Genomic DNA, 26095 nt, shown 5'->3' on the forward strand with positions numbered 1-26095 from the left:
CAGAGCCGGATAATCAATGAGAACAATTACGTGAAACCAAATTCAGCATTGTCATAAGCTTCCGTATCTCCTCCCGCCGATGATATATGAGTCTACAGAGGTGCGTGTCTTTTGTTAAGGTTGTGAAGCTCTGACACAATGAAGTCCGATTGCTCTCTTTCTCGCTCACATTTCTCTCTCTTTCATTGTTTTTCGGCTTGTCTCTCCCTTTCAGTGCTCCCTCGCTCGCCGACGCTCCTCCACATCTTTCTTTCTCTCCTTCTCTGTATTCTTTTGCTCAATGGCTGTTCAATTCTCTTTTGTTATCTTTTTTTTTTTTTTTTCCCTCCTCGGTAATTGGCAAAGCTCTAACTCCGGAGTCTAGACTGTTTAACTCTCCTTCCTCTCCCTCCGGTAAGGTGCATATTTTAGAAAAGAGTTTGATTGAAGGCCAGAACTACTTCATTGTCCACATGAAGGCATGTCGGAGGACAAAAATAACAACTCTCTCCAGAGTGCTAAAAGATCGCTGGCAGGTCATGTTGTGTCTAGCTTCTTCTTTTCCTCCTCTCCTCTCTGTCACACGACTCATGAATCTTTCAGGCTCAGGTGAAATAATATCGCAATTTTTCACAACTGTCCCTTTAAAGAAGCATTTTTAGGGTGTTGGGTGGATTTGGGTGGATTGAGGAGTTTTTTTTTTTTTTTTTAAATAACAATAGCTGGGGAGAAGCAAAATTATCAAATTTTTTATTGGATGGGCGAGCTATCCCTTTTAAAACTCTCCTTTGGAACCCAGAATAATCAAAGTTATGGGGACACATCTTGATGCATGTTTCTCTAACATCCTTATCCTCTGTCTTCTCTAACATTCTTATCCTTTCATCTCTCTCTCTCTCTCTCTCTCTCTCTCTCTCTCTCTCTCTCTCTCTCTCTCTCTCTAACTTGTTGCAGTGGAATATTGTAGTATTGTAGTATTGATCAATTTTGCAATAAATATGCAATCAAAAACTGCGTCACGTCCATCACATCGGACGCCGGTGTTGGTCCTGTTGACCCAGATGATCCAGTTTTTAAATGAAAGGACAGTATCGAGCAGGATCTACCAATCGCAGCCTCTTCCACATCAAAGGCTGCTGGATTCCAGTGTTGCTGCCTCATTTGAACACCGGGCCTGTTCTCCATTAACCTCCTTCATCGAGTGCCTCCTCTCCTCGTTTGATATCAGACCCCAGCAGGCCACACTGCGCCGTCTGTAGTGCTGCTTTTTCAATTAAGGTAGAGAGCGTGCATACACACCGGCAACACACACCCACTCACACACACACACACACACTGTCTACGGGCTAACAGCTTTGTGTTTTTGTTGGCTTCATTGGAAATGCCAGCAGGTTTTGATGGAAGGGTTTGGAAGGGTTTGGAAGGGTGTGTGTGTGTGTGTGTGTGGCTCGCATATGTATATGTGTCTCTGTTTCCGTGCTGTGGTTAAGATCTTCCTCAGGTTAAGCCGTTTACATGAGCCTGTTAACAGCCTGCCTGTGTCAAACTAGAGAGGATATGTGCACATCCAACACTGCTGGTGCAGGACAAAAGACACATCAACTAATAAATGTAGCATATCCACATAGCAACACATATGTTATTGTATGGATATTCTACATTATGAATAAACCAGCAAACAGAACCCCCTCCCTTGACTGAAGTAAGGACCATGTGAACTAAAATGATGAGAAATGTGGAATTAGAACATAATAACAGCCTACAAATGATATGGCTATTCCACTTTTTTCTACTTAGTTGAGTCTAAATGGTCCTCAATTCAATGCTTTTTACATAGTGCCGCTCTAAGCACCGTACCAGGGCTTTTAGGAAATTTTAAAATACAACGAACACTTCATTTATGCTGAATTACATGATTATTAATTGTGGCGTTTAACATAAAAGCGGGCCCACTTGTAATGCAGAGGGAAGGGATGACTCTTCCAACAGGATGTACTGCTAATTTCACATCTGTTTAATACTGGAATAAGCAAGAACCTGCTGTCTCGTTACTAAAGCATGAATGATATGAATTAGAGCTTTCAGTCACTGCAACACAACTGATGACACAGAGCAGAGAGAGTGCCTGTGTAGTCCTGCAGACGAGGACGGTGATGCAGCAGAGCAGAGGCTGTGCTGCGGTGTGCATGTGATCCACTGCTGTCCAGCATTACTGAGCTCATCTGAGATCTTTTTTAATAATTATAAATACTGTTTTGTTTTGGAAAATTTTATCTTATTTTGTTTTGCTAATTTTCTAGTAATTTTTGGCAAATTTTCTGGTATTTTTTGTTTTGTTATATTTTGTTTTTTTAATTTTCTGGTAATTTTTTGCCATTATTATTATTATTATTATTATTATTATTATTATTATGGACGTTAATATTGTTACAACATATTTTTGTTAATTTTTTACAAATGCTGTGCACATTTTTGCAAGAAGTCACGTGCACAGATTTCAAAAATTCCAGTGATTTCACTCACAAACATGGGAAAAAAGATGGTGGGTAAATTCATGTTTTTTCACAGTAGGCGTTTGGACGTGAACTAGCAGGGTCAACACTGGTATTGCTAATGGCATTAATAAAGGTTTTATTCCATTTAGGTCTAACTGGGCCGGGGCACTGCTATTGTTCATGCTGGCTCACTGCGAGGTAGCCGTGAGCGGATCGATACCAAAAGCATCAACACAACCAACACTAAGTCTTGTTTTGAGAGAAAAAAAAAATTGTGAGACGGAGAAAAAGAACAGGAAGAGGATCCACCTTTCTCCTCTGCATCACAGCCGTTTTTCTTTAAGCTCATGGTCATTGCTCTGCATCAGCAAACATTTGCACTATGTTTTCAACGTTTGCACATGGGTACATAACAATTATCTCAGTTTTATTATTTACCATTAACAACTGTCCTCTTGTTTACATGCATGTGGTTAACAGAGAAAAGTACAAAAAAAATGCTAAATGTGGCAAATAATTTGATGCACGTGAAAATGTATTCAGAAGTAGCCTATTAATACATTCATTCACATTCACCTCATAAATCATGACAAATGGCTCTCCTCCATCCATCAAACAACGTTAGCTGTGTTACTTGGCATTACTTGGTATCAGAATGAAACCAAATTTTGCTGGATCACCGCCCCTCCTGGAAAAAAAGCGTTGGTGATCTGCTTAAATGGAACAGAAGCTTCATGAATATCACTGGCAACACCTGTGTTTACCTGCTATTTCATGTCAAAATGCTGCTGTGGAAAAGGTCTTTTACCAAGAAATGACCTGGGAATGTTGAAAGAGATTTCTGTATTTAAGACATAGAATTAGTCATTTTTTAGTTTTAAATGGTTAAATAGCTTATTTCAAGCCGTTTGTGATCTTTAAGGGAGCCTGAGCGACTTCAGCTGTTCTGGTGGTGAGAGCGGAAACTGCAGAGCCCGTGTGGCACACGGTGGAGAATCACTGATGTATTCGGTGCAGCAGCCATGATAGCCACATCAGTGCTATGCAGCGCTCGGGGCTTTATTGTTATGGGCAGCAGAGGGAAGGCGAGATGGGTCATTATAACAGCAGATTCCATTCTGGCTCATAGCCGCCGTTGGCTCTGGCGCCAAGGGCTGCTCTGTGCAATGGAGGCCGGGGGACACTGGCGTCTCCAAAATGGCAGCCGTCCATAAGCGGGCCTGGGCCCTGGCTGCGAGAGAGGAGTGTTGCTGTACGCTGGGTTAGCACATACTCGCTAGCACAGCACCAAACGCCCATTCACTGTTTCACTCTGACGCTTGCACAGACATAAAGGGTGCAGCTCACTGCCAGTGGCACTCACTTGATATCACACACACACACACACACACATGCTCACACAAGCACATCACTTAAATTCACACACATCAGTTAAAAGTCATTATGCTCTTCTCACTCTTGCAAACACACACATCCACCATGTACACACTCGCATCAGCAAATTAGCTGAATAAAGAGTCTCTTTTTGCTGGTTCTTTTGAGTGGCTAATTAGCCATCAGAGCCTGCTGTGCAGAGAGGGGGGGTAGAAGAAGAGAGAGAGAGAGAGGGAGAGAGAGAGAGAGAGAGAGAGAGAGAGATCCGTTTTAACCATCAAGAGGTAGAGCTTCAAACAGCATGTTATGAAAGCCCAAGCACTTTAATTAGGACCTATTTGTATGAGAAAGAGAAGAGAGAAACATAATTTGAAGCCAAAAGCTGTATAATGGGAAGGGTAAAATAAACACACTCTTATACGCAGACAGAAAAAAAAAAAAAAAAAAGAAAGAAAGAAAAGAAAACGAGAAGGATTAGACTGCAGGAGATGATATCCTCACACGTCTGCGTGGCATTGTCGGGGAAACTGATTCCTGTTATTGGCAGATCACTTCTCCATTGTGTTCAGTGATCGCATTTACATGAATGCATCGAAATGGAACTGGAATGTGGACTAATTTTAGGCCAAAAATACACGAGCGGAATAGAATTAAGACCAAAAATGAAGACAGCAGTCACATTTGAATATTGTACTCTGATTATATTAGTGCCATTATGGTTCTATAGGGCGAACATCATCAAGGAAACATGCAGGAACACACGTTGCCTTGTTCTTGTCACCTCTGTTTGCATCCTCACATTGCAGCCACGCATCACATGGAACTGCTAGAGCAGGGGTCACATTTACAGATTTATGTCAAATCTTTTTTTTTTTTTTTTTTTTTTTTTGCATTGCTAAAAGCGGCATTATTGTGTACATGCAAACGCAGCTGGTGTGTCTCCCGCTGAATTCCCTAATATCTGTTTGCTGAGCTTTCGTCCTCGCTGATCCTTTGTCTGTCAAAAGCTCTTAGCACTCCCTAGCAAACCCCTCTGCTCTCTGCATCCATTATTGATGGACCTCAGCAGCTTGAAAACACACACGCACACTCACACACACACACACACGCAGAGATTCACACACACACACACACACACTGGCAGGCCCTGTACGTCGTTGCTGGCTGACATTAGGTGAGATATTAAATCAAACACTCAAAACACATGAAAGAGAGAGAGAGAGCGAAATAAAGAGCGAGAGAGAGAAACAGCCAGTGCTTCCAAGGCATACTGAACACACACACACACACACACACACACTCTGCTCAGCAATCTTGAGCATCAAGGAGAACAGGGGAGGGAGGGAGGAGGAGAAAATGGAGTTGTTGTGTTCTCCCTTTTCCCCTTTGGCTCTGTAGACATGGTCTTGGGAGGCCATAGTGCCTGTATGGCTGGATAAATATAGCATAAACCTCACATACCGCCATCTGTTTGTTGTGTGTGTGTGTGTGTGTGTGTATTTAAGGCCTATACTCGCAATACAAAATTTCGAGCAGCGTATGTCCTTTGACAAGTTTTGGATCTCTTTTCTACACTCGTAATAAAAACGGGGTCACAAAATATTTCTCCTTCAGCGGAGTGTTATAATGCTGCTGCTGGGCTGCTGAAATATTGTTTCAAGCCATTCTCTCTTAAGTTTTATGAAGCGTTTATGGTGACACGTTGCTCTCTATGCCGCTCTGTGGAAGGTTACAAATGTTTGGGATGTACTGAGGTTATTGTAAAAAGTAGTTCCATACATAGTAATAAAGAGTAGTCATCTGCAAACTTGTTCTAAATAAACAGAGTTATCCAACAGAGACAGTTAAGGGACTGTATGGTGAGTTTTCCATTTTCATAAAGGATATTTGGAGTGATTTGTGAGAAGCCAAACACATCTTCCATTATGTATTTATTTATTTATTGGATAATTCAACAAAGTTTTTTTTTGTTTTGCTTTGTTTTTTTTCAGGGTTTTTCCGGCTAATTTCAGTCGCACATGGAATCTATAACTGAATCCAAAAACCCTTTAAGAGCATTTAACAGTGATCTTCTACAGTGTGCTACATTTAGCAGTGGCCATGTAGCTATATCTGTTTAGTTGCATAGTCGGTGTGTGTGTGTGTGTGTGTGTGTGTGTGTGCGCATTGTTAGATGTGACCTTTCTCCGTATGGTGTGGGACTGAGCAGGGGGACAGGAGGTGAGCCCTCCACATGCTATCAGTCTGAGCCGTTAGCCAGCGGGCTTACACACACACACACACACACACACACACACACACACACACACACACAATGCAGGCCCCACATGTCATTGTTACCTGATATTCATGGTGTAGGAGAAGATGAAGTAGAAAAGGTCATACATGTAATGTCACAAGTGGTGCGTTCTCTCCTGGCCGTGAGTTTGATTCCAGCTCCCTCCTCTCGCAGAGCCTCGGGGTCTCTCTGCCCTCTTTCTCCCACCCACCTCCTACAGTCGAACCCACACCAGCAAACACAGGCCCTTCTATTTTTAGGATTTATCTGTTTTTTTTTTTCTGGTTTTTGATCACTACTTCACACCACACTGTCTTCTCAAGTGTGGAATTCAAACAATGCTCCAGTGCCTTCAAAAGTCAGCATCCAGTGTGTCAGTCTGTATTTGTCTAGCAGAGCTAAACAGCCCTCTCTGTTAGCACTGGAGATGATGAATGTACACCGCGCTGAATTCTTAATCCTTAAATGGGTTTGTTTCGCCCTGCACTGTACACAGAGAACCGTGCAATTCCCTTAAACCCCGATGTAATTCACAGTTTTTCAAATAGAGCTTGTTGACTGTTGCTGCTGAAGCCATACATTGTACCCATCTATTTCCAAACCGCAAGGTCGTGCTGTCTGCTGAAGTAAATGACTGGATTGTTAAAGGCCCATTGCAGATAACCTCGTGGCTATTTGGTTATCTCCAATATTGGTTTCAATGCATTAGCATGACTGATCTAATTTAGACAGAGACATACAATACCCCCCTTTTTGCACACTTGACTAGATATTGTATTACACACAGCAATTACTGAAGGCATACAAATGCTAACAAATCATAGCAACAAGCTGGATAAAAGACTAACCACAGGGTCTGCCTTATAGCGCAGGCATCAACATTACAAAGGACATTGTTATTGGGCATCGTCTCATGCTGCACTGCCTCCGTACATAAATGCTTATCATTTTCAAGTTTTCCTATTAAGCAGGCCTACCCCCCCGAAGAAATCACTTTGATATATGTTCATGTGCAAATGTGCATCCTTAGGGAAAAAAAAAAGAGACTTTCTTTAAATTCGAAGAGGAGGAAAAAGAGGGAGAGAGAAGTTGAGCTTATCACCACACAACAGATGCCCCCGACTAAATGGGGTGGTTCTCCGTTTTGTTGCTGAGAATAAGTGGAGTAAAGAGCCAGAGCTGACCTGGACGGAGGGACGGACGGAGGGGATGGATGGGGTCAACCAACTGAAGTTGAGACAGCCCACTTCTGGTGGCTGTAATTTGCTCTGATGACAGGGATGGAAAGAGCGAGAGGGCTGGGATTACGATCACCTCCAGCTGCCACGGGGCTTCAGCCAAACAGAGGCATTTAATTTCCCCATTAGATGCTGTGATGACACCGTGCTGCAGGACAATGCTGGGGCTAGCTAGCAGCGTTTACAAAGAAAGTGCTGAGCGGACACATGCTGAGCTGTGGACGGCCTAATGCCTGTCACTCTTCCTTTCCTTTCCCTCTCTTGACAAAAAGAAGCATCACAAAAGTTTGTCAGTCTCATCGCCGTGTCCACATAAGTTGATAGGTCCCGGTTCTTGGGAGGTTTAGTGAGGGGCAACAGAAACTGGGCAAATAAAATAAGCAGTTGCCTACACAGAGAAAATAATGGCTCTGGACCATCAACTACTAAAGAACGTCTTTACTTAGGGGACGGGTCCTCATTTGAAACAACTGGCTCTACCATGAGCTGTTTTGAAGGTTCTTTAGATAACCTTTTATGGTTCAGATTCTGAGAGGAAGCATTTCTCAGGTTCCTCACAGAACCTTTTGGATGGGTCTTTGAAGCACCTTTAAGTTAGAGAACCGTGGACCGAGAGGTTCTTCCTGAATTCAGGAATGGTTCTCCTATAGCGCCATTATAAAGAATTACTCTCCGTTCCAGTTGTCATCTTCATTTTTCCTTTAAGAAATGAGATGCTATATCCATGTACCTTTTCTCTCTTTCTCTTTTCTCTTTTTTTTTTGAAGAAAGCATTTCTGGTTCATCGAGGAGCTGTTCTTGGTCTGAAAGGCTCTCTGTGGAGCCAAAAACACATTTGCCTATGGCGTCCTTGTGAAGAATCATTTTCGGTTCCAGTTGGCACACATATTTTTCTGTGTGTATAGGTTACAGAAGAGGGCTCGTGCACAGAGGGTTGTTGGTATAAATCCCCAGGAACCTCTGTGGGAAATATGGGACAGGAATGGCTAAACAACCACTGTCACCTTGTCTTTGAGCAAGGCACCTGCAGTAAAAGGCTGCGGTTGTGCTGGCGCCTTGCAGTTGGAACGTGCAGAGCCGTATGAATGAGAAAAATATGGAGCTCTATCTTCTATGCAAACAACTACAGAAATGCTTGCATAATGTTTATGTTTCACACTCTCTTTCTTCTATTTCTATGTCTTCCTATCTGCCTTCCTTTGACTATTCACCTTTTTTTCCTGTGGGTTATCTTTACTTCCCTCTGCATCTTCCTCTGTGTCCTCCTTCCATCTGGTATTATAAATTCCTCGGCTGGTTGATTTGGGTGAGCGGTGGGAAACAGGGCAGCTTCCACAGTTCAGGGCTCCGGAGAGCTTGGCCAGGCAGCAGCAATCAATCACAGACTAAATCCCTCCTCTCTCAGGACTGCCGTGTGCCAGGTGACATGGTCAACAGCTGCAAAGAAATATAATGCCTACAGTGGGTATTTAAAGTAAACAGACGGGTAAACAGCGCAGTATGCACAGGACTTCTGAAAAGTCTGAGCTGAACCACGATCAAAAACTGGCTGTCAGCAGTGAAATTCAAACACCACACCTCCTTTCAAAAAGCAGAAGCGCCTCTCACCCCGCAGCAATCCTGACAAGTGATGTGTGTGTGATGGCAAAATATATGGTGTTACTGTTTTCCCCGTGATTCCTGAATTTTCACACTCCTGGCAGAGGGAACATTTGACTTTCAAAGTCAGTGGGAAAAGAATGAAGTGAGGAGTGGAAGAGAGTGGTGTTGACTGCTCCTGGCTTTCTGTGTGTAACAAGACATTGATCTTGTCTTATGCATGGCTTCATGATGGATTATTTGTTTTACGCCAAGTTAACGGTCACTTCATGTACAGTTGTTGTGAACAGATTTGTTCATAGCAAACTGAAATAACAGCTATAAAGTCAATTGGTTTTGACTCTGGGTCCATTTGTCTCCCTCTCTTCTAGACATGTCTAGAGTTGGAACGCTACCTACAGACAGAGCCCAAGCGACTCTCGGAGCTATTTGACGAGGAGCTGGACTGCCTCCTAACGCCGGCCTTCATGCAGGGTGGCGACAGTGATGAGGACCTCATAGATCCCCTTCTTCCCAGTCTCCCCGACCAGCCCAGCCCACCTCCTCTACTGGTCTCCCTCCCCAAGGTCCAGGCCAAGATCCTCCAGGCTCCCCATCCCAACAAGAGCCAGGCAGAAGCAGAAACCGGAGCCCTCACGACCAAGGACCAAGTCCCGGGAGGCGTCAGCGCCGTGCAGCTCAGCGCCGCCGTCACGTCCCTAACGCCGCCGTCATCGCCGGAGCTCGGCCGCCACCTCGTCAAACCCACACAGACGCTCACCGCAACGGCAGACGGCACGCTCACGCTTAAACTGGTGGCAAAGAAGGTGGGGTTGGGGGCAGCGAAGCTGGTGGCGGCGCGGGCCCTGCCCTCCCCGCCAAGCCGAGGAGGAGCCCTCAGTGACAGTGAGCAGGGAGGAGGAGGAAGCCTGGGAGGAGACGTACCGGAGAACAAGAAGAGAGTCCACCGCTGCCAGTTTAACGGCTGCAGGAAGGTATACACCAAGAGCTCCCATCTGAAGGCACATCAGAGGACCCACACAGGTAATATCATACACACAGATACCTCTAATTACCTGCATTAATAGGACAAGGGTTTTTTTTATCTAGTATTTATTGATGCTAAATATAGAAATAATTAAACTTTTCATATGGTACAAATCATTGCACATATACAAAAGAGTTTAATGCAGCGCTGGTAACCGAGGCCAACCAGGAGATGGCCTTTCTCTGAGACTGATATTCATTTCAGGTGATGCAAAGGAAACATAATACTTTTGCCAAGCTCTTTTTTCTTTGAGTTTCTTTTTTTCTAAGAGTCTGGGATATAAACCTTAGAAACCTTAGATAACCTGGGAGTGTTATCTTACATTCACTCTTGATGAACCACTCGGCAATGAAAAACGTGCCCATGTTCTGTATTATAAAGTGAGTGTTATCCTTCACTAGAAACACACAGCCAGAAACACAGTTCTCTTCTCAATAACTTGTCACCACAAAAAATAACTTTTAAGGAAAAATAGCAGCTTAATGCTTAAATATACTTTGCATTTCTGGGCCAATGGCCTCTGTCCCGTCTGCAGAAGATGAAAAGGGATAGTTCACCCATTTTGAAAAATGTGGTATTATTTCTCTTCCTCTAGCTGTTGTGTAGGACAGTAGTGGTGCTCTCTTCCTCTCATTGTTACTGAGTGCTGGATACTGGCTGGATGCTCCACATGCTAACTGTTGTAACGCTCTTAAAAATAACCAACTTTATCCTTTAGGTCTGATGATAACTGTGTAAGAGTAGCCAAGGGTGGATTTTTCCTTTAAGTTTGGATGTTAATACTTAAGCTTTGTGTAGAATTTAAATCTACAAGCAAAGTCCATGTCTAGCAAGTTTTCCTTTACTTCCAATACACTGAAAGCAGCCTCTGGTCTGACACTTGTAATATTCAGAAATAGAAGCGGTGTGTGTGTGTGTGTGAGAGAGAGAGAGAGACCTCTCTCCTTCATGCACCTTTCAAATGGTACTGCACATTTCTTCATTTCCTCCTGAGTCTTTATCCCAGCACAGTGCCAACAGGCCCTGCCTCAGTAATTGCCCGATGATTGATAGACTGGCAGTAAATGACTGCAAATTCAGCTGTGTCCAACTGGGTGTGACATGCAGCTTTAGCTGCTAACTACAGTTGCCCTTTCTGTGAACCTCAGACAGAACACACACCAGGCTTATGTAGCCGGAAGCTGTTAGCCATCAGCCTTTTTTAGTATTCATGTGTAGGGCCATGTCTAGGGATGAAGGAGCAGTACTGGGCAGACACAGTGAGGACAGATTCACCCTGTGCAGAGGATGACAATGCATGATTTGCTTGAGTTGGTAAACCCACCAGAAGTCAGTTTGTCTGACTGTTTATTTGCAGAATACGGTTTACCACTTTTTAAGCTCACACTCATGCGCGCGGGAACTACTTTTTGCCAGGGGGTGCTGCGTATGGGGTGGGTGGGGTGGGGAGGGGGGTGCACCTGCGCGCGCACACACACACAGGCTCCCTTTCTGAAACGTTAACGTTAGCTCCAGCTGTAGTGTCCCCCGAAAAATGGTCAAAAGAGGCGCTTCGTAACACAGAGAAGGCGACTTTATGAAGGAGAAAGTGAACGTTATGTCAAAAAAACATACTCATACGTATCTTTGCGCATTTTTAAGTGGTTATACGGAAATGCGGGACCTTTTCTAGTGGGTATACGCCGTATACCTGCGTATCACGTAGACTACACCACTGATTTGGAGGCTAAACTTTCAGTGACAGACAACCAGCTGTGCGAGCGCAGCGCAAACAAGTGAGAGAGAGTTGCAGCAGTATCCCGCTGTGCTGGCAGACTCGGCAGCAGGGACGGTTTCTGCTATGGGCAGTGCAACTGCCCAAGGCGCAATCTACTTGGGGGCGCACGAGAAAAAAAAATCACTAGTTTTCTAGACTACCGTATTGACCCGCACATGCCGCGGCACCATCAGTCGGCATCAGGCGAGCCCGCCGCGGCATCATCCGGCACCGCGCCCACCCGGTCAGGTCTGCCGGATCTGACAGGTGAGCTGCCTCATGCTGGCCGGTGCCGCGGCCGGCTCGCCTGATACCGACTGATGGTGCCGCCTGATGTGTCTCGGTGTGATTGCCCCTCTGCACGCGTTTTACATGTTTTTCGTTTTCCTTGCATTAGGTGCAGTAGATTAATACACGTTTTACTTTCTCCCCCTGTCCACACCTTAAGTGACTGCCACAATCAAGTCATTTTCAAAAGAAAATGACTTTGAAATGTGGTAAAATTAATTTGACATTTATTCCACCCCTCCTCAGCAGGGGGTGCTGCAGCACCCTCAGCACCACCCTTCCCGCGCCCTTGCTCACACTGATACAATAATATACTGACAGTAAACACCATAGTTACAGAGAAATATATGAGGATGAGTTGTTCTTGTTAATATTGTTTGGCTTGTGATGGCTTGTGCTTTTAAGAATTTAAAAGCAGTGAGGTAATCCACAACAGTGACCTGTCCACAGATTTGCACAATCTCAGTATATTCAACTGGTTTTCAAATTGTTCAAATTCCTCTTGGATTCGGTATATTTTAGTCGGGAACTGGAGGCAGAATCTGAAAGGGCTTCCAGCACTGGTGTTAATCCAAGCATCACCTGTCTACAGTGGTAAACCCATAGATTTCTATAGCCTCAAGGTAGCATTATTCAATTTTAGCTTTAATCACAGCATCACTTACAGTATCTGGAGCAGTGCTTGGCCTCCAGTTGCCACCATTCAGTGTTAGCTATAGCACTTTTCTTGGTGTTTACCAGGATTACATAGCCTGCAGGACCTACACTGTCGTAATAGCAGTAACCTTGGCATCATTAATCCAGCATGTTACAGGCTTATATGACCCAGGCTACCATCATGTGGCTTTAACTTTATTACCACAGCATTACATTTTAGGGCTAACATAGCCTGGGGAATCCCACTGCAAAGCACTAGCTGTAGGTTTATCATAGCTAATCCAGAGTGGAGCACCTAGTGTCCCTGCAGGTAAAGCCTGGTAGCATTAACGCTGGCTGCAGAATCTTTAATCTGTTGTTGATTCTGCAGCCCAGTAATACTAACCACCAGTGAGCTGATGTAAGGCAGATTCACGCCACGACTGAAAAATTAAATAAATAAAAAAAAAGACCCCCTGAAGACATGACTGCAGCTTCTTCACTCTGTGTGCATGTGTATGCACACACACACATGTGCGCGCAGATGCGGGGGTGGTGGTATTCCCGCTTGCTGTGTTCATTACAAGAGCGGTACAGTGGTGTAATTAGCTTAATCCTCTTTTTTTTTTTTTTGGGTTATTATGACCATAAATCATTGAACATACATTTAGAGGGATTAAGGTAGCAGAGACTTGAGGGGGGAGGAGCTGCAAAAAGCAAAGTCCTGCCCAGCTTAGCTACACTACAACATCATGAGCCAGTCCACACAAAATTCACTCCAAGAGATTTCAGTGAGAGTTGTCAAGATTATACACATGTGCTGCAGTTCACATAGTGTTTGTAGATATATTCATATAGTGAAAAAAACTGCTCCAAAATGCAGCTCTTTTTGAAAGTGACAATATTTCAATTAGGGCTGAGCATTAATATAGACAATAGTTCAATTATGAGTGTTAATCTCCAAAGCACTTAGATGGCAGAGCTCTTCTGAGTCGCAGCCAAGGCTCCTCGCACTCTGGGTGGGTTTTTCCTCTCTCTGGCTCCGATCTGGATGAAACTCTGGATGAAACAGAAATTATAGATGCCGCATAATTGCATCCTCCGCGCACAGAGCTGTGCTAACTCCAGCCGCCGCCCCAGAGATTCTTAACAGTCCTTCTCTTTCTCTCTCAGTGTCCCTACAGTTGACCGAATGAGGAAATGTAATTAACTGCAGCCAAGGCAGCAGTGATGGGAGGGCGGAGGGCTGGTTTGGATGGATGGTAGAGGGTGGAGGGGGCTGGTGGGGTGAAGAGATAAGTGAATGGAGGGTGGTGTGGTGTGTGTGTGTGTGTGTGTGTGTGTGTGTGTGTGTGAGTATTAAAGACCAGATATCCATAAGATGAAACTTTTTCTTCTGTAAAGAAAAAAAAACTGATATCTGATATTATTTTAACATTTATTTTTAAAACAAGTGAAATGGATTTTACTTATTTTTCTCTACTGTGCAACTAATTTAACAGTCTTATTTGTGTGCATTGTCTAGTGTTTATAAATGGTTAAATGAAATGCGCAGTGACAGTAACAGACTCCACTGTTGAGCAGCTTGTCCACTCGTTAGTTATGATATCCACTTCACTTGTTTTTTAAAAGTCCTCATACATCTGGGGAATTCGCTTTTCACTAAAAAACTGGCAGCAAGATATTATAGCTGATTAGATTTTTTTTGTATTTCCATTTTCCAAATCCTACAAACGGCACAACTTTTGTCTGCGCTCCCGTTTCTACTGCGGAAGCCAACATTTTCCCAGACTTTGGGTTTTAGCTTGGACCGAGCATGAAATAGTGTTTCTGTGTCAGCTTTGCTGCTTTGTTGGATTGGGACAGGAAATGGGGTGTGTGCAGCCACATGCTCCTTGTAGTGTTTATCGTATGTGAGTTTGTTTTTTTTTTTTTTACTAGCAATTGAATATAAATCAGTTCAAGGCACATTATCTTGATTCAAGCTGACATTAGAGTGATTCTTTCCATCAATTTCTTTTAGGCGATTGATTGAATTGGCATCATTTAAAATCGATTCATCGAGATAATGAATGAATTGTTAAACCGCTACCATACACCCAAACCCCCTAAACCTCCGTACACTATGTACCCGTGGTGCTTTACCTCTACAGACTAAATCTGTCGCCCCTTTTCCACAACATGGTACTGGCTTGATTCGCCTCAACTGTACATGATTTTTTTGGTTTTCCATCGGGCAAAAGTTGGGAATAGTGCCTGCTACTTGGTACTTTTTTTGGTACCTTTTTTATTTATTTATTTTTTTTGGTATCATTTGTGCCAAGCTTAGCAGTTACTAAACGATGATGTGGAAACACTGCAGGCCACTGATTGGTCAGAGAGAAAGCAAGACTCATGAAACTAGTATCATGTAACTTGTAACCTATCTGTGTGAATTTTTTTTCCAGCAAATCTCTTAGAATAATATTGTTCATGTGAAACAGCCATTTTCAAGTTGGTCTTGTAAATTAAAACAAAAAAGGTGTGGGGCGCTGGTGTTTAGTGGAGGAAAAGCTATTCAACCTTCCTTGTTTTTTTTTGCACATTGGTACTTAGATCCTTAGATTTTGAGGGTCATCTTTATTCTTTATTTTTGATTTACTTATTCTTTATTTTTGATTTACTTAATCTTGTACTCTGTGGATACTGCTGGAAACTGTGAATTTCCTTCGGGATGAATAAAGTATCTAACTAACTAACTAACTAACTGACAAGCGACCAGTATGGCTTCCCTGTGAAGAGCTACTATCTGCAGCGGAACGCAAAATCCAGAAAAGTAAAGCAAGTTCAGTGGAGTGGCGTCGAGTTGAGCCGGCACCATGCTGTGGAAAAGGGCCATATAGCTCTAGACCCCCATACCCCAATACTGATTATCCCCATGCCTCTACAATAAATCCTTATAGCTCCACTCCCTCCTACACCCCTGAACTTCTATATGCTCTTACGTCTGTGGCCTGGTAACCCTACATCCTGCACCCCCATACCTCCTCACTCCTATACAGCGAGGACTGCTCACCTCTTAACCCTCACAGCTCCACATTAGACTGTCTAATAACTCCATATCCCAGTGCTGCTTTATCACCCCATACCCACTGCTATACCTCCACCTACTGAATCCAACCTCCAACCTTTCCTCTCTCTTTCTCTCTCTGTCTTTCACTTACATGTTCAGTTTGGGTTGCCAGGCAACTGCATCACACTCTTCTATAATTGGTTGGTGGCTGGCGGATTGTCCATGGCTGTTAATCTCTCTCTCTCTCTCTCTCTCTCTCTCTTTTGCCTCTCCGCCTGCCCCCCCCCTCCCACTCTCAGTTGCTAGGTGACTTTATCACGCATCCTTGCCTTGCCGTACTATAATTGGCTGGCGTCATGGTTGCTGTGGCGTCAGGCCCAAGCTGGCCTTGTTTCATTCTGTCAAGAGTGACTGTATGTGTGTGCATGTATGTGTGTGTATGTGCGTCTTTGTGTGTATGTGTGTGTGTGTGTGTGTGTGTGTGTTTTCGTCTGTCTTTGAGGGGGGTCCTATTGTAGGAAGATGGGGTACTCTGGCCAATTACAGAAAGATGGGTGTGAAACGGCCGCCTGTCTGGCACCTGCGGCCCCCACTTGTACCCCATATCACACACAACACAGTCAACACACACACACACACACACATGCAGATTGAGAGTGTAACATTTCTCCAACAGGCCAAGAAAATCAACTGCCAATCTTTCTGCAAGTGTTTTGCTGTTGTGTGATCACAACTCGGTGTATTGGATTCAGCCCTGAGTGAGGAGTAACCGCTACTCTCTAGTGCTGCAGATTACACACTGAGACACGTTCTAATCTGTTGTCGGCATCACCAGGCATAAGAATTTTTCGATGTAAGTGAGCTTTGTTTGTCCCAGAACAGTATATTTGTTACCTTCAGCAAATCTCAGCAAGCTGCCGAGCTGCAAGGGTAAGGCAGCACATGATCTCACATCTGTGTGGACCCGGCTGCAAAGGAATATGTGGACTGTGGTATTTCATTTATTATAGCACTGGTTTTCGGAAACATCAATGAAATGTTCCAAAAATGTCTTAAAATGCATCACTCAGTGTTTCAAAAGCATGCCTGACTCCATTTTCAAATATTTCTGCAGACAAATGCCTCAAGTCAGAGCTTCAATAGTGGCACAGTTTACCTTCAAACCAGCAGTCATGTATCATCTTAGAGGAGGGGGCCTCGATGACATGGCTGCACATCATCCACGATGAGCTGAATGTCCACAAATGGCAGCTTGTGAACAAGGTGAAGAAAACCTTACAGGCTGCTTTAACACCTAGTTGAATTTGGAGTAATTATTTGTGACCCTGGAGTCATTTTCAACCTTAGTTTCGTTTGCCCAGGCATGAGAAAACAGCAATCAGCCGTACTAATCAGACGGAGACCTTGCTGCAGGGGAGGTTCCCTGTGATGTTTCCAAACCAACCCTGCAGCTTCATTCAGAGAGTGACTCCACCCAGCTACAGGAAGCACCATACACAACAGGCTGAGGATGAGCTCACTCCAGAAGAAAGTTCCTGTCTGGACTTGGACTGGATATGGCTTTGGTGGAAATTTTGGTGCATGAAATGTCGCTGAAGGAACTATATGTTTGAAAATGTATATACAGTGGTCCCTCGTTTATCGCGGGAGTTACGTTCTAAAAATAACCCGTAATAGGCGAAATCCGCAAAGTAGTCAGCTTTATTTTTTACAATTATTCTAGATGTTTTAAGGCTGTAAAACCCCTCACTACACACTTTATACACTTTTCTCAGACAGGCATTAACATTTTCTCACTTTTCTCTCTTGTTTAAACTCTCAAAGTTCAAACCTTCATAGAAAAATAAGTCCAGTATTATAGAATGAACGCATTCTGTACTGTACAGGAGACACGGCATGGAGGAGGTTGATTGACAATGATCTACAGTCCCTTAGCCAATCAGGACGCAGAACACAATGCGCTGTAAAAAAAAAAAAAAAAAAAAAAAAAAAAAAAGCATGCAAAATTGCACAAAAAAAAATCCGCGAAACTGCGAAGCCGTGAAAGGTGAACCGCGTTATAGCGAGGGACAACTGTATCCAGGAAAGCATGTATCTGGCAGGCATTGTCTCCAGTGTGATTGTCACCGTCATGAGCAGCCGCCACCAGCTCCACTCAATCAAAACCACCAGTCTCAGAAACATGCATGACCTCGGGTCCTCCTCGCTGATCCCAGAGGACTGTGGGTCACGACGGGAGCAGAGATGCTGCTGGTGCTGCTTCACAGCACGGCGAGGTGATGCACATGTGTGGCTCCAGCTTCTGGACATTGGGTTTGGTGTCACAGAGCATTCATATCCATATCACATACAAAGTGGCAAATATTTATTGAAATTGTGTGACATATCTAAGGAATTAAACAAAATCAGTGACCCCACTAAATTAATACAAATAAAATGATGCTAAGTTAAATATTTTTAGGTTGTGTGAAACTGAAAATCCACATGAAACACGTTTTTTTTTTTTTTTTTTTTTGTTAATTTATTGATTTGTTTGGCGATTCAATTTGACTGTATAAACTTTGATTCAGTTAATCAGTTTGACTGAGGATCCTTTGACCAATGTGGCAAATTTTTCCAAATTTTACTTTCTTTATCTTTTCTTTGTTCCCTTCTGTTAATGTAACTTTCATTTCTTTTTCCTTCGTGCTTCCTGTCCACAAACATAGCCAACTTTTTTTTTTGTTTGTTTTGTTTTTTAAATGCTATTTTGGACCATAACATTTCTGCCACACATCGTCAAACTCAAACTTTGTGGTGGCTGCTGCTTCTTTAGCGTGAAGTTTCTGGATCTTTCTGGTTGTTGATAACAGGAATAATACAGTTCTGATCAGTACTTTGAGTGAAATCATCACACACTCAGTAGTCATATGTGCATTTTAGTTTCGGAAAGTGACACTTGTAAAGTGATGTTAAATCCTCTTTGAGTGAATTAAGGCGGTTATTTTTAAGCATGTTAGCTGGGGGGAAAGTCCAGCTCAATGGCAGGAGGCTAACAGTTAGCATGTGGAGCATCCAGCCAGTATCCAGCACTCAGTAACAATGAGAGGAAGATAGCACCACTACTGTCCTACAGCAACCCAGTTCCCCAACCCAGTCCTCAAGGACCGCCTGGCCTGTCCAAATTAAGGCCCACGCATCTTCCTGCACGCCCTGTTCAGGTAGATCTGCTTCAACCAATCAGCGTGGAGCCCTTAAATGGATCAGGTGTGAAAGAGCAGAGCTGAAACAAAAACGTGCAGGACAGGCGGTCCTTGAGGACTGGCTTGGGGAACCCTGTCCTACAGAACAGCTAATGTCACATCTTTCAAAATGGATGAACTATCACTTTAAGATTGAAAAACGACATTGTAACCTTAACCCTTTATAAGGCAAGTGAGTATTTTTGGTAATTTCAGAAATTTTACATATCAGGTCCATCCCCTGTCTCAGTTAGTTCAATAATCATTTGGTCTTCACCCAGCCAATCAGCAAAGATCGCTCTACATCCCAGATCACATGATTGTGGCATTTGACCAATCTCAATGGCTTTGATTTTCTATTACAAAATGAAAATTTTAGAAAAAATTTATAGAAGTAATAAAGTCCTGTCATGTTCTCTAATAACAGTCTAGGGTTGTTTTTTTGAATTTCAAAGTATTTCAATGAGTGCCTTATAAAGGGTTAATCAGTATGACAGCGCTGTGACAGTGTTCTTACTGTTTTCCAAAAATGGGGAAGTAGTTTCATTCTTCAAACTATCCATATCAATGTAGTTGAGCTTCCCAAAGTTCATCTGCAGCGCTCGCACGGTGACCATTAAACAAGCAGCCCCAGTGTGAGGCAGAGGAACTCCTGTCACTCAGAGACAGCAGGCAGCGAGCGAACCTCGGAGCTCCGCCGGGGAAATCAGCAGCCCGCTGGGTAATATTTGACTGGAGAATTTGAATATGCAAATCCAGGAGTGCACAGTTTGTGACCGGGAATTCATTTAGTCTGAAAACACTGCGTCACCCCGCAATCACATTGTGTCGACCGAATCAAAGAAGAGCCGGATCAAAGAGAGATGGAATTGAAAGGGGGGGGTGGGCTAAGGGAGGGGAACTGAAAGGACATCAGAGATCATTCGCAGTTGGATGCCTCTCTTTTTTTAATGTAGTTTTCAGGAGGATGGTGGCGAGGGAAGGGAGGTGGGGGGGGGCGCACGTCGTTTCATCACATCCCCTTTTACTTCCACCTCATCTTCCTCCACCACATCATCTTTTACCCGCCGTTGCATCACCTGGCTCTCAGCACTGCTCTGCACCTCTCCGATATTATTTGAAGATGAATCACTATTTACTTTTCTGCCAGTTGGGTCATCCTCGCGTGATGATTGGGTTCAAGGCAATTACAGCACGGAGGGGAAAAAAAAAAAAAAAAAAAAGCATCTTACATTTAGTCATCGTGTTAGTGTGTGGCTGAGAGCTGGCTTCAGATGATGCTGTGCAGTGTGTTTGGGGAGCGCAGGATAAACAGATCATCGCAGCAAATGGGAGGAAGATGTAGTTGGTAGAGGGAAATCAAATAAGGAAACTGTGTGTGTGTGTTCGGAGGGGAATTCAAAGGATCACACCATGGCTTATTTACATTAAAGGTTGATTAAAAGGAAAAGGAAAATGCGTAGATTTCACTTTAATAACACTTTGGATATTTGTGTGTGTGTGTGTGTGTGTGTGTGTGTGTGTGTGTGTGTGTGTGTGTCTCCTTAAGAAGATTGGTGTTTGATATGATGGGGGGAATGGGACATCTGGCTAACTGTAAGCTGCTGTATTACTCCCCATTAAGAGTCATTAAGACCCCAATTATAGTTACCACCCCCCAGTTCACACACACACACACACACACACACACACACTCACACACACACACAATCTGAAGACAGTCTGGTCCAAACCCCAAACCCAAAGGGGATACCTTGGGGCCCACACACACATACAGACACTTCACTCACAGGCACACCTACACACACGCAAACACACACACACACACACACACACACACACACACACATCATCCCATCCCATCTGAAGAGAGTCTGCCCCCCATCCCCCCTCCCCCAAAACCAAAGGGGTTACCTTGGGGCCTGAGCAAACACACTCTCCCACACATCACACACACACACACACACACACTCGCACGCACATGCACACACGCACGCACACACAGCTGAGAGGCTTTTTATCGTGGAGGGATAACTACAGAGTGGGAACAATAGAACATCTCTTCTCCCATCTGGTAAACTGGGGATGAAACTTCATTTACATTTCAGATCCCACCTCAGGGTGGGAGGAGGAGGGGGAGGAGGAGGGGCTGGGTGTGTGTGTGTGTGTGTGTGTGGACTGGTGGTGGTTTCATTTTCAGGGTGAATTTGGGATTATGAATTAACACGCCGCAGCGCTGAAAGACTTCATTTAGAGCTAATTGAATGGATTGGCTCATTGAAATGGCTGTTGTGTTAAAATAGGCCTGATGGTGCATGTGTATGCGTGTGTGTGTGTGTGTGTGTGTGTGTGTGTGTGTGTGATACATCTATATTAGTGAGCAGCTTTCACTTAGACATGGGAAATAAGATATAGAAATGATAATGAAATGTTAAATTACAGTTGTCTGTGTGTGTGTGTGTGTGTGTCTCTCTCTGTGTGTGTGTGTGTGTGTGTCTCTGTGTGTGTGTGTGTGTGTGTGTGTCTCTCTCAGGTGAGAAGCCCTATAAATGTTCATGGGAGGGCTGTGAATGGCGTTTTGCCCGGAGTGACGAGTTGACGCGACACTACCGCAAACACACCGGGGCCAAGCCATTCAAGTGTAACCACTGTGACAGGTAAACACACACACACACACACACACACACAACATTCCTGTCCTATCTATTGCACACACAGAGCAGTGAGTCGTGCAGCATTACAGGAGCTGCCCTGCACAGCCACGTCTGCTGTCTCATATTCATGCTGCTTCCTCGCTCATATGTTTCCAGTTATGCCGACATTGTTATTTACTCTTTTTTTTTTTTTTTTTTTCCTGTTTCTGCTTCCAGATTCTGTAGTTTCCATTCAGCTTTTCTAATTCTGTCTGTGTCCTTATGGTTTTCTTTGTAATGTATCTATATTTTGAATGGTTTTAGTTCACCTTCTTAACATTTTCCAGTCGTTTTCAGGTCATTTATTCTTCTAATTGGTCATGTTCTGGTCATTTTTACTATATGAAAATTTAATGGATTTTTTATGACTTTTTTTTTTCTCCAGTTTTCAAATCTTTTTTTGTGATTTTTAAACTTTTTTTTTTTTTTTTTTTTTGCCAATTTTCTGGTAATTTTTCATGATTTTCTTCCTAATAATTGCATCATTTTTGTGTAACTTCTTACTACGTTATTGTAAATGTTTGGGTCATTTCTTGGTAATTTACTCATCGCCCTTTTCCACAAGTTTTTGAAACTTCTCGCTTCATATTTACATTTTTTTGTTTAAAATGTTCATTAATATGCACTGTCCCATTTTTTAAAAATAAATAAATAAACTTAAACTTAAATCAAGTAAATTATCCCTTTGAATTTTCTCAGGATTCCAAGAAATAGAATCCGGATGAATGATGATTGGTTGCACACACAACACAGTGCTGCCTTTACATTTAAATTGGACTCAATTAACACACACACACACACACACACATATATATACACCAAGAACTGGTAGAAGGTTGTGTGCTGAAGATCAGTGTGAAAGTATGTGGTGAAGAGGTTTTCTAAAAATACAGAGGTTACATAACAAAAGGAAACGGACACTGTCAGAGCCATTCAACACATGCAAACACACACACACGTAATACATGAGGGACCAAACAGAGACAGCATGACACTCAGACTCCTCAGTGGACTGATGGGACACAAAGACATCCCTTTGTGGTGTGTGTGTGCGTGTGTGTGTGTGTGTGTGTGTGTGTGTGTGTGTGAGAGAGAGAGAGAGAGACAGAGGGAATCAGAGAGAGGCTGAGAGTGCCATACTCATGCAAATGCACTCACCGTCCATCACACACACAGAAGTCAAACACAGTCCCCACTGTGGTGCCAAGACACACAATGGGTTTGGTCCAGATGGAACCAGCCCCCTCCCCAGTTTGAGACACACACCTCCCTCCTCTTCTCTCAGCGGTCCATTTTGCCTTTAGTCTCCTCCAAATATAATTTATATTCTCATCACCGGGTTTCTATGCCCTGGATGCAGGTGTGTGTGTGTCTGTGTGTGTGTGTGTGTATGTGTGAGAGAGAGAGAGAGCGAGAGAGAGAGAGAGTGTGCACATGTGCTTACTCATGCCCCTGTGCTGGCAGTTATTACTAAATGGACGCTGGCTATTGGCAGACTGGTCACAGCTAATTGACTGGCACCAGATGCCAGCTCCACTTTAATACACACTCTCTCTCAGTATGTATGTATGTGTGCGTGTGTGTTGTTCGTCAGAAAGGTGCGCACACACAGACTCATGCACGCACACATTTGGCCCTAGGGACAGTGTAATTGGCTGTTGTGGGTTCCCTCTAGTTTGGGTTTTAGACACAAAGCCCTCCAGAACCCTGTTGGAAGCTTCTAATCCTCACTGAGAGCTGGGACCGTATTAGCCGTGTTCTGGCACACACACACACACACGGAGACACACACGGACACACACACATGGTCATAGACCCAACATGAATGTGGAGACACAGCACACATGCATATGGACAGGCACAAAGACACATGCAGATGCACATAGACTCATAGCTACACAATAACACATCCAGAGGTTACACAGACACCCACACACTCATGCACACACATAATTATACACATTCTGCAGCATGTACAGCATGTTAGAGTGTGAACAAAAGCCAGTAAATATCCAGCTAAAACCCCAGTCATAGTGCCATGACATGCATTAAAGTTAGCAGGACTATAGATACACACAGATTCACAGATTCCTGTTGTATTACAGTTAGTCTGGTGGTCAGACTTTTGAATCTTTTGATTACAAATTAGACCTGTTCCAGTCAGCTTTGTCCAAGTCTGGTTTGGTGACAGTGACACATTTTCATAGCATGTTTACTGTAGAACTGATCAATGCCACATTGATTATCTATTAGCCCTTTTTGGCCAACAACAAACTGGTTCCTTTCTGGTTCATGAACCTAATTTTGAACTGCTCTGAACATTTCAAACCCAAATAAATCGGAAAAGTTGGTTCCCGGTTGGAACTAAAAAAACAGTAGGACCTGAAGTGGGAACCATGATGACAACAAGGATGGGTGTGTATGCTGAACTGTTGTTTTTAGTTTGGACATCGGAATTTCAGGAAAAGATGGAAGAGAGTACTGGAAAAAGGTAATTTGTATCTCAAAATTGCTTTGGCAAAGTCTGGGTTTATTAGACCCAGAATCAAAATGTCAACAAGTCAAAAAAATTGAAAGACACCCCAGTGACTCCAAAAACAACCTGGTGAAAAGTGGCGAGGGATGGAGTAATATTAGGAAGTATTATGAATTCCTTGACAGCATGCTGGGTCATGGACCAGCAAACCAGCAGACTGTGGCTGAATTCAGACACAGCGATGCTGGAGACACCTCTGTCACTGTGGTTCCATCCAAAGTGGTGCACATGCTGGCCGGTTCACTAGTTAGCACCTTCGCTCCAAGAATGCGGAACAGAATCGGTTCTTAAAACAACATTTTGATAGTTTTAGAATCCCGTGGTCTAATTTTTTCTTACCCTGACAAGGATACGATTTTGGGGAAACATAGAATACTTGGTATTATTTGAATTTTTTTTTTTCCAAATCAATACCGAAAGCTGTCAGCCTTCAAAAACCCACATCGGTTCAAGTGTTCAGTGTGTAATGATCGTTTGCAGACTGAGAGAAAGCAAGGGAGAGAAACAAAAATAAAGACAGATGACAAACAAACAGATCCACAGTGAAACAGTCGGATGCAGCAGGAAATCCCTCGCCACCATCCACAAGCACTCAACAGTATCAAATGGAAGCCTATTCTCTCGGCATATTATTGTCTGAGTCCCAACTGGAGCTGACTCATTAAGACTGACAAAAGGCCCATCCTGTCTGGCTGGCTGCTGAACAGATTGCAGGCCACTCCTGGCTGCATGCTAACACTTCATACAGCACAGAAATATGGATGGAACTGCATTAAGCATCTGTCTCCACCATCAGCAATGTTAACCCAAGCCTGCAACAGGCACCACTCAAACACTGCGTTACATTGTGTGGTGTACTTGGCTTTTTGAAGACTGATTCCAATATTTTGTGTTGTGGCTGCCAATAGACAATATTTGTGCTTTTTTTTTTCTTTGTATGGGTGATGTACGGTGTTTGAGACATTGCTGCTTTAGGCTTTGGGAGTTCTTGCCTGTTGATGGCACTGTGGTTGGCCTATCAGTTTCACTTTGTAGGTACTAAATATCTGTATAAAAACGCAGCATTTCTCAAAGGTTCATCAAATTTGACCCGGTGTCGGGTAACTAATCAGGTGCAAAACTGTCCAGCAGTGGTTAAGAAATTGTACACAGACACACAGAACTGAATTTTTTTTTTTTCTAACTTTTTCCAAATTCGACACATAGGTCATTGTGGTTTTTTGCACAGGGGCACGAAGAATGATTATGATTGGTCCGTGAGGTCACTTGACTGAGACAAGAAATTTTTGGTGAAAGGGGCTGGAGGACTACATTATGAGAAGGTGTGCTAGGGCCTGACATCAGTCCTGACCAATCAAATCAGCTCTTCTTTTTAAAAACTCCACTATGGCCTACTGGCATTCTGGAGGAGGCAAGTCCAGTTCGACTTTTCCAAACCTGTGTTCTTGCCTGGGAAGTGCAGTATGTGCACAATGGTCACCCTAAATATACATACACCGCACCTGAAATGTGAATACTGCATCCTAAATATGTTGCCAAAGGCAGATGATGCCTCTTTTTAATGTGAATTCACATTTCGGGTGAAAGCCTGGTCACTATGTTTTTATGGATAATTATGCTGATATAGTAGAAAAGTCGCAATCTAACAAACGGTGCATTTACATTGCACAGTGAAAAACTGTCTCCATGAAGTTATTGATTGTGTTCCATAGGTTATATTTGGTTACACTGAAATGCACACCATAATGTACTGCAGCCTGTTGAACATGATTATATAGGCCTTAAGTGACAACTCCCCATAATAATCCTGACTGAGGTAATGTTTCTATTTCAATTTCCAATGAGAGCTGGACACCAAAACTCCACTGAGCCACCAGATTTGTATCAGCCCACCTCTCTGCTGCAATCCCTGCCCATTTTGGC

At 43.4% G+C, this 26095-nt stretch overlaps 1 protein-coding gene across 1 annotated transcript in view; it reads left to right on the plus strand.

Annotated features, from left to right (window-relative positions):
* The window catches only part of klf7b (Kruppel like factor 7b), a 71682-nt gene that overhangs the window by 39647 nt on the left and 5940 nt on the right, over positions 1 to 26095 (plus strand). Inside the window, exons 2-3 of the mRNA XM_030081187.1 lie at positions 9335 to 9986; positions 21477 to 21600. Coding sequence (XP_029937047.1) covers positions 9335 to 9986; positions 21477 to 21600 — 776 coding nt within the window. The remainder of the gene's footprint in view (positions 1 to 9334; positions 9987 to 21476; positions 21601 to 26095) is intronic.

This window comes from Myripristis murdjan, chromosome 21, assembly GCF_902150065.1.
Source record: "Myripristis murdjan chromosome 21, fMyrMur1.1, whole genome shotgun sequence".
NCBI lineage: Eukaryota > Metazoa > Chordata > Actinopteri > Holocentriformes > Holocentridae > Myripristis > Myripristis murdjan.